Source organism: Asparagus officinalis, chromosome 8 (genome assembly GCF_001876935.1).
Source record: "Asparagus officinalis chromosome 8, Aspof.V1, whole genome shotgun sequence".
In the NCBI taxonomy this organism is placed as follows: domain Eukaryota; kingdom Viridiplantae; phylum Streptophyta; class Magnoliopsida; order Asparagales; family Asparagaceae; genus Asparagus; species Asparagus officinalis.
In genome coordinates, this window is record NC_033801.1 from 88,859,092 (window position 1) to 88,869,295 (window position 10,204).

General features: G+C 34.3%; 1 protein-coding gene and 1 non-coding gene across 2 annotated transcripts; one reads left to right on the plus strand and one right to left on the minus strand.

Moving 5' to 3' along the window:
* TRNAL-AAG lies at positions 454–534 on the plus strand. Its single transcript has one exon. It is a non-coding gene; the product is annotated as a tRNA-Leu (tRNA).
* On the minus strand, positions 7,618–8,610 carry LOC109821498 (protein FAR1-RELATED SEQUENCE 5-like). The gene has a single exon (XM_020387682.1). The coding sequence runs from the start codon at positions 8,608–8,610 to the stop codon at positions 7,618–7,620; it is 993 nt and encodes a 330-aa protein (XP_020243271.1).

Genomic DNA, 10,204 nt, shown 5'->3' on the forward strand with positions numbered 1-10,204 from the left:
AAAAGCTCTCATTCCCCATCCCACAACTAAAAACACCATATAAATCATCATCCCCTCTCTCTCATTCAGGTTTTGCTGCTTGAATATCGCCATGTAAGACCCCAGTGATACGTGGAGACTTGACATCATTGGCTTATTTGAGGAGTTTGTTTTATATGTTGCAATATTAAGCAGCAAGACCAGTGAAGGAAACAATCTATTCAGAGAACTATGTTTAATCAAACTAGCACTGGATTAAAACTTTGTGGGTCAATATATAGAAAACTCTTACAATCCCAAAACTATTAACAACCAAGTTTTTAAAGCATAAAAAAGAGATAAATTGGGATTACACTTTTTCTAATTCCGACGGATAAATGAGAGGAGCAAGATACGTCGTCCTTACAAGTTGGACGTTAAAGATAGAAAAAGGCTTTACATAATAAAGTAGATGTCTCATCAGCTAGTAGCATTGTTGAGATGGCCGAGTTGGTCTAAGGCGCCAGATTAAGGTTCTGGTCCGAAAGGGCGTGGGTTCAAATCCCACTCTCAACAAATTCTGGTTTTTGCTCTGTGAGCAGCAAAGAAACTTTAGAAGCGGTGGGAAAATGTTTTAAAATTTCTGTTGAAAAAGCTCTACATCAGGGGCTAAGAAGAGCAAGAAGTACTGAAGTTTGATCTCTTTCTTTTGCCTTGTGATGATTCAAGAACGCACCCGTGATTACTGCACAATACATCATTGGTTATTCCTAAACGGTAACTAATAGCTTTAAAAAAAGAAGTCTAATTGAAAAAAAATCTAACTTACATGGTAAGGGCTACAAATCAAATAGTACAAAACATGGCATTAGCTTCATCAGGAGGTGAAGCTACTCCGAAGCAAGAATTGTTTTTCCTTGATATCCAGCAATATTTTATGCAAATACGTTTCATGAAACAATCATGGATTGCTAAGAAAGTAGAAGAAATTATGAACACACTGTATATATTTCAACCCGAAGGGTGACTAGTTCAATATGCATCTTGTAACCTTGCATCAGCTTACCTCTAATTCGCATTTTTAGACCCGGAAAGACCCGATCTGATGGAGCTCAGTCTTTTTACAACACAAGCACTTTTGAAATACAAACCCATCTTCACCTGAGCCTCTCAAGGAATTTAGCCAGTATCAGATAAATTTCTGGCCAAATATTAGACTTCAATCTCATCCTGCTGAGAATGATCCCGTTCCATATTATCATCACTAGTAACATTAGCTTCTGAGTTTTGATGAAGGAGGTGGACCAAAGCTTTTCGGATAATTAACCACCAAAGCCACTTGTTGATGGCTTTGCTATCTCAGCATGAACGACCCTGCCATCAATAATCATATCATACTCTCTTTAAAAACACAAGTTCGGGAAAAATCTTTCTATAATTAATATTACCCTTCACAATTTTAAATATTTCATATATATCTTAATCTATCCTAATCATAATTATATCTTATCCTAATCCTACGTGAACTATCTATAGCTTAACAATTTAAAAGAATCATACTCCCTTTAAAAGTACGAGTTCATGAAAAACTTTCCATGGTCAATATTATCCTTTACTATTTAGAATATTTCATTTAGATCTTAATCTATCATAATCATAATTATATCCCTAACTAATCCCATGTAAAAAATCATATACCTAATATTTCTCTTAAAAATTGGATTATTGGATTCACTGGTTCAAATTAAAATATGACCAAATCTTTTACTAAATAGAGGGACACAGTTGAAAAAACTAAAATAAAATTCAAACATGTGTTCTCATAACTTATCATGTAACAAATCTTACGGGATAATCTCTTTACCAATCTACACTGTCACCTCTCTGTCCTTTACTTCCTCTTCAAATATTTCCTTCCAACTGCCATCTTGCTCCATTGACAATTAGAAGAGCAAAGAGCGCATCTAGAAATTTAATTTTGATGATCTTTGAAGTTTTATAGCATAAACAACAAAAGTTTGACTTGATGGTTCACAATTTCTCTTTATTTCATTCATCTTTTTTGTTTTTTAGTTTCATATTTGCTATGCTTTTGCAGGAATACCACGAATAAGTATTGAACTTGTGAGATTTTCTAGGTTAATTGCTAGGTGAGTGTTGAAATTTTAGCATTTTCTATATTTCTCCTTGATTTTACTTAATTAAGTTTTATTTTTACATAATGTAAATTTTAATGGCATTAAATAAAAAATTTCAATTATCAGCCTCATACATCAGACATCCATGACACTTATGGATTAAATTAAACTATTTTTCAAGATCTAACTCCAATTTCTTTTTATTTTATTAATATTTTTTTAACTTTTCTCACTTTTATAAATTTTTTAGATACATAATTTGCTCTCTTCCTTTCAGAAGAATGGAAACACAAGTTGAAGATCAATTACGAACCGCAGGTACATGTTTAAATGATAAGGTTCCTATTTTTTATTGACTTTTCTTAATTATAGTTTTTTTCTTAAAGAGATGTGCTCACTGTTCTCATGAACATTTGCATTATACACGGACTGAAACTTCAAGCAGTAAGAATAAAACAACCACGTATCTTTTATGGGACTAATTTATCTATTGGTTAAAATGTTATTTTTTTTTTGTGTTTACATCTTTCACGTTTCAAATTTTAACAACATTTAGATATCGTGTTTGTAGTGACATATACAAATATAGCAAAAATTACTGGTAGAAAAGATTCATATATTATATATCTATACTTTATAGTTACAAGTCTATACTTCTTTGTTCTTTATACTTAAATTGTTGAGACATATAATATCTAACTTCTTTTTCTTTAATCTTAGTTTCTGATCCATAATCAATGGAACTATTATGAACTTTTTTTAATAATTTGAGCTTGAATTATAACGTTGGATGAATTGTTTATATACCAACAAATGATGTGAAAGAGTAAATTAAGCTTATGTTATAAAGAGCTTGAAATTAAAACATTATTGTTTACGTTTCTTTACCAAGTTCATATGGTAGTTCTTTTAGAAATTCATGGTGTAGTTCTTTTAGTAATGAGCATCTTTTTTTTTAAATGTGAGATTGAACCCTCTATCTTGTCCCAAAACATCCTGTCTTATGATAGTTCTTTTATGGTTAAATAAAGATTAAAAATATTTAATTGTAGTTGTAGGATATTTAAGTAAAGCTTTACAGATAAACTAACTCTCAACTACATGACAATGCTCAACAATGAAGAAGATGAAATGCTAAAGAAGGTGAAACAGTTGCATAACATGCTCAACATAGATTTTCTCACGAAAAGAAGGGCGAAGACATTATATGGTGGTAAATCTTTTATTTTTATTTTTATTTTTTTTGATGGAAAGGAACAGGGTGAGATATCATGTTCATATTTCATTAATAATCCAAAATTCCTATCTTATCTTGAAGTTTGTAGTCTAATTCCTATTCAAGCGTCCCAATCCTAAGAGCAAAGATAGGACCATAGCCATCACCTATTATGACGGATGAGAAAAAAAAAGGAGATGAGAGCTTAGACTTAACTGTTCAAGAGAAGGATCTGTAATGGAGAATACAAAATATGAAGCTTACATAAAGCTCCCATATACATCAAAAGCTAGAGTCTATATGTATCACTATAGAGTAATTATTACATTTAAAAAATTTTTAGAGTTTGTATCATCATAAACTGTCCCACACCCTAGCCATGTCAAGGTATTAGTTTGTTAAGATAAAAAAATTATACGTAGCTAACATACTATAATACATAAAGTATTGCAAAAACACCTAAAAAGTTTTAAAATTGCACAAAATACCTTGAAAAGTTCAAAATTATAGAAACTATCCCGACATCTAAAAACCTAAAACAACAAACATAAAATTAAGAAATTAAGAAATTAAGAAATTAACAGCAGTTTATGAAGAATTTAAAATTTGCAGTTAACATTTCAATATCTCAAAAATTATAGAAACACCCTCAAAAGTTCAAATTACAAATAAGCACCTGAAATTCTAAAATTTCAAAACTTGCAAACAACATAGATGAAGTCAAGGGATTACCATAATGCACTTAAAATTTTTTGACATTTCAAAATAACAAACATGAAATCAAAATATTAATAGCAGCCTCTGAAGAATTTAAAATTTTCAATTAACACCCTTAATATCCCAAAAATTATAAAAACAACCTCAAAAGTTCAAATTATAAAAAACAACCCTAAATTTTTAAAAAATTTAAAATTTACAAACAACAAAAGATGAATTCAAGAGATTACCTTCATACACCTAAAAATTTAAAATTTATTAAAATTAACCTCAAAGTTACAAAAGTTGTACAAAAAACTCTTTCAAATTTTAAAAATCATAAAGAACTATATTTTTAAAATTTATAACTAGTACATATCAAATATGGAAACTATTGATTGACTGTTAAAATTTGAATTTTTTAAAAGTTAATTTGTAGTTTTAATAATTGCAAAAAATAGCCTCAAAATTTTAGAGTTGTAAAAAATATCGTGACATTTAAAAAATATCATTCACATATAAAACATAGAAGTTACAACTACCAAACTTAAAAATATATTTTTTTAAATGCTCCTAAAGTTTTGAAAATTGTAAATCACACCCTAAAAATACAAAACCACAAAAAGACTAAAATTTTAAAACTTGGAAAAGAAAAATGTAATTGTTAGGTATTCTTTCATTAAGATATATATATATATATATATATATATATATATATAATATTAAGTATATATTAAATTATATATTATAATTTATATTTATAATATAATATATATTATTTGTTATGATAATGGAAGGAACTTGACCACAAGTTCTCAAGAACTTGGGTATTAGAGGTGGCATCATTCTGGTGCGTCCATCCTAATTCTCTCTCTCTCTCAAACAAACTCAAATCTGAAATCCCCCACCTCCTCTCTCTAGAGGCGACGACCCCAACACCACAACGGCGCCATCTCCTCCGCGCCCGCCTCCTTGGCCGAGACCCAACGGCGCCCGCCTCCTTGGCCGTGACCCCAACGCCGCTCCGCTCCCGCCTCCTTGGCCGCGACCCCAAAGCCGCTCCGCTCCCACCTCCTTGGCGACTCTCGGCCATCTCCGGTGTAGCTCTCCTCTCGGCCATCTCCGCGCCCCTGTTATCTCGCCTCACCCCCGCGAGATCTCCGACGCCATCGCTTTAAGTCTCGGCCATCTCCGACGCCGCCGCTCTCCCGTGATCTCTCATCTCCCCCGCGGGATCACCGTCGCCGCCCCGACAACTCCGCCGCCGCCCCGACAACTCCGCCGCCGCCCCGACAACTCCGTCGCCGCCCCGACAACTCCCTCTCTAATAGGTATTTTGATCGTTGGTGGAGATCACAGGCTCAAGGTGTAAATTTTCCCTTCATTTTCGCTTAAATTATTATGTTGCATGCTAAGTGTTTGTGTTAATGTCTGTGAGAGGTTTTCCATATCAAACATGGTATTGCAGAACTTGAGGCATCATCTGTAAGGCTCTTGAACACTCGAAATTTGCATCAATTGTTATTATCCCAGATGTCAATAATATTACCATTTGCAGGTCTTTGATACCTGCCATAGGATGAGGGCTCTTGCTGTTCTATTTCGCCGTGGAAGAACACCCCCATTGCCTAAAAGTCTTGAGGAAAACCTTAGGGCTCGGAAGCGATCACTTGAAGACCAAGATAACGTGTGAAACTTTTGTGTTTTAGAGAAAATGTACTACCCTAATTGTATATGGCATCTATCCATTTAATCTTGGATACATGTGTATGTATATAAACTCTACAAAATGTGTATATATATACTCTACAAAATGATATATAAACTCTACAAAATGTGTATATATATACTCTACAAAATGATATAAAATGAATATTTGTAAAAAAAGTTCGTCCAAGTAACATGTAATATGAGAAACTGACATTTCCTTTTGGAGCATTGTGGAGTGAAACTTTCATGAAATGGAAGACACTATGAGATCAAGTTTAGATTGAAGAAACATGCAACTTATATAATGTGCATTGTGGCGTACAATGATGAATTACTTTTCTTCAGCTTAGATTTTAATAATTTTGTTGATCTCCATTCAATATAGTAGCAGCAACAGCAGGTAATTGAGCATTCTGGCTATGTAAATAAAAATTAGCAACAAACATATCATCTTTGAAACGAAGCAAATAAAAATTAGCAACAAACATATCATCTTTGAAACGAAGCCAAGGAGATGGCGGCGTTGGGTCACAGCTAAGGAGGCGGGCGCATTCTATCCTCTGTTAGGACCCTATGGTAACTTTGAAATGAAGCCACCTCACAAAAATGTACAATTAGACCATTTAAGCATTTTTTTCAAGCCAAATTCAACAACAACTACCATTTGATTGCACAAAAATTTAAACCAGCTTCTATTCATCTTAAATCATAGTCCAAAAAATTAACATAACATGTCTAACACCAAAACCCCCAAAAGTGGTTTCCTCCTCCATGACATTGATGAAGAGTACACCTAACTGTTGTTGAAAACATCCACATATGCTACTAGGCTTCAGAGCATATATATACTTTGTAAGCAATAAATATCTTTTGTTAGCAGCAAAAGGAGCAGAGCTCGGATCAGAGTTTTAAGCCACAGATGCCATGTTCAACTTCAGCTACAATCTTCACAAACTATCTCTTTTGCTTTTTCTGAAAATGAAAGACAAAAAGAAATCAATTAGTGATATTTCAAGAAAAGTAAAACAATAAATAATATATGAAAAAATGTAAAACAAATGAACTAAATTGAACTTACCAACAATTGACAACCCGTCCTATAGTGTCCCAATTGTTGACAATGACCACATTTTCGTTGTCTCACCTCTTTTTGCCTTTCTGATTCTTCAAAGCCACTTTTAGTCCTAGTTGAATTTTTCGGACGTCCCTTTGGTTTCACAGGGCCGAGGGGATCACGAACCATAATTTCCTCACCATCTTTCAATAGAAGCACATGAGTATTTGAATCTACATGGGTCTCAACTTGAGAATCTATAATTTGTGCCATATTGCGCCTTGCTTCCTCCCTTGCTTCTGCAAGGAAGTTTGATATTTGTAGCTCCAACTTAGAAAGAAGATCATTCGAACCAGCTGCCATATCAAGTGATTCATTAAAATTTCCTCTTAAAGCCCATAATCTTATAATACTTCCCCGCTCCATGCTATCATCATTTTGTTGCAACTTCATAGCATTAGCAAAGCCAAAATCTCTATACCTTGCATCAATTTTCCATCTAGGCAAGATATACCTATCGGGAATAGAAGTCACTTGGTTTAACCACAATATATTTAGTATATGCTTACAAAGCACCCCTTCAGTTTCCCAAAATGAACAAGTGCATGCAACATTAAGCTCGCTATTTATTTCATAGGTTACTTCTTCCCAATTCTCTTTGTCTTCAAAATATTTTCCAACCAAGTATACAACTTTCAACTCCTCCTGTGACACTTCTTCACGATGTAATGACATCACATCACCAAGCTCCCTTTGAAACATCTTCAAGATCGTTCTAGTGTATGTATTTCCAACTTGCTCTTCAATCGGATTCAAGAAGCTCATCGTAGGCACGGTGTTCAAAGTCATGAATCTGATGCACGACGAGATGCCACTGCCTTGTCATATTGACCCACAAACTCAACTAGTCTAGTATTTGCATTGACAAAGCCATCAAAAAAGGCATTGATGCTCTCACTCCTTTGGCTTGTTGTCATTCCCGCACAAAAACAATCCTTCAAGTATGCATCTACCCAATGTTCACGCAAGCTATACATTCTTGTCAGCCAACTATCTTCACCTTCATTTATGTTGAATTTAACCTTCATGACTTCCCAACGCTCTTCGCATTTGCTTATACTTCTAGCAGAATACCAATTGTTGAAATATGTAGGCATCTCATCCCCGTATTGGCTCTTCAACTTTACTTGTTGCTCGGCAATATGCTTTCTAACATGCCAAGAACAAAAGCGATGACGAGTACTTGGCAAAATGCTCTTAATAGCTTTTTTCATCTGTGCATCCTGATCAGTTATGATAGCCTTTGGTGCTACCCCATGCATACACTTGAGCCATTGCGAAAACAACCACTCGAAGGTTTCCTCTCGCTCGTTGGCAAGCAATGCACAACCGAAGAGGGTGGATTGGCGGTGGTGGTTTACTCCTGTAAATGGAGCAAATGGCATACTCAATTGATTAGTCTTGTATGTGGTATCAAACACAACTACATCTCCAAGACTTAAATAAGAGGCTCTAGCTCTACCATCGGCCCAAAACACACTTCTCAGTGTACCAAAGTGATCGACCTCCATAGCAAAATAGAAATCTGGATCTGATTCCTTTCTGTCTTGGAAATGTCTAATGATGTGTAAGCATTCACAGCCAATGTTACTTTGCCTTGTCTTTCTGATATGATCAATCATCTGTTGTGTGGTGACTTGTTCTACATCTTGTCCTTGATATCCAACATTAAGCACCTTTTTAATATTAGATGGTCTCATTCCCTCTTCATGCAACAACTCAATGAGGCTAATGCAATGCTTCGATCGATGTCGCTGCTTGTGAGAATTATGATGCATTACTTTATCAGGGCTTGTTAAAGGATGAACATGCTCAGAAATGAACTTAGTAACCTTCCAAGCTTTTGAAGAAGTAAGCCTAATCTTCAGTTTTGCACCACAACCAACTTTAGTTTCCGGACGACGATTGATAATCAATCCACTTGCATTTTTAGTCGATGCTCTCTTTCTCCCTGCTTTATCACAAACAAAAGTCCTCGAAAGAATCTCTCCTGAAGCTTTCTTTGATTTTTCAAAGTAGCTTTGCGAATTCCAAACCCAATCTTCTTTGCATATGCATTGTAGTAGTTGTATGCATCATTGTCCGTCTGAAATTCCTTCCCTTCAAATGGAATATCATCATCACTAATTTGGTCATCCTCCATTCGACAATTCTGTAGTATTAAAACATCATATGAATTTATTAGCCATGAATTTAAAAATAAAAATAAATCTATCCTAGAAGTTTACTTACATACACAAAATATTCACAATTCGCTAATATTTGCCAACATATATTATTCCGACATAAAATCTAACTAATATTTGCCGACATATATCATTTGGGCATAAATTCATTCAAAAACCAATCTTTCCTCCAAGTAAACATCAACCAAAAAGTTCTAAACCACAATAAAATTAAGCACATGTAAAATCTATTACCTTCTCAATTAGAGGCACTGTTATCGGCAATTGTCGCTCGCTCGAGGAAGCGGCCTCCGACAAGATAACTTCATGAGAAGAAGAGGCTTCCATTGTTGCTCGTTCGAGGCGGTGTCCGAGGAAGGAGGCTGCGACACTTTCAAATCAAAATTAATATCTCCCAACTGATCCCTATCTCATCAATAGAAAATAGGATTGGCTAGCAAGACACTTGACGAAATGAAAAGAAGAAAATTAACGAAGCCCATGATCAACCATTTCCTGAAATAGGCGAGCAAATAAAAGCATGTGTAGAAGCTAAAACTCATTGTAGTAGCTCGAAACCATAGAAAGGGGTTTTGGGTATTACAAGTATCTGAACAATTGTGCTTGATTTATTCAATTGAAATTGACCACTGAATTATATATTCATGACCAAAGAAATTTCCAAATTAAATACAATAACAAAAAAGCATGCCTCCTAGCTATGTAAGTCAACAATTTAACATACAATTTGATACCAAAATCCAATTTCTCTACTTTTAACGTGGGCAAAAATGGATATGCCTAAAGTGTCGACACGTTTATGGATATTGTAGTATTCAAAAGAATTATCTCTCACCTTCACTATAGGACAAAAATTGAAAACACTTTAATGCAGTGAGCTTCACCTGTAGTGGACGAACAGATCTAATTGCAACCAGTTACAAATTGAATCAGATAAAAATGAGAACAATGTGAATCAGATTAAGGGTTGTTTGGTAACACTTCGCGAAAAAAGAAACAGAAAAACAACATTTGAAAACATTTCTTGGATATTTTAGACGCGACGTTTCCCCATTTGATTTAAAATTTGGTGTGTTTCAATTGAAATCATAGGTGGAAAATAAAGAATCTATTTCTTGGTTTGTGTTGACAATCCAAAAATTAAGAATATCATTTCATCTGCCGTTTCAATAGTTTTTTGAGCCAA

Excerpts from the sequence above, each read along its gene's own strand:
- LOC109821498 (XM_020387682.1), bottom strand. The coding sequence starts at position 8,610 with ATGCATCATAATTCTCACAAGCAGCGACATCGATCGAAGCATTGCATT.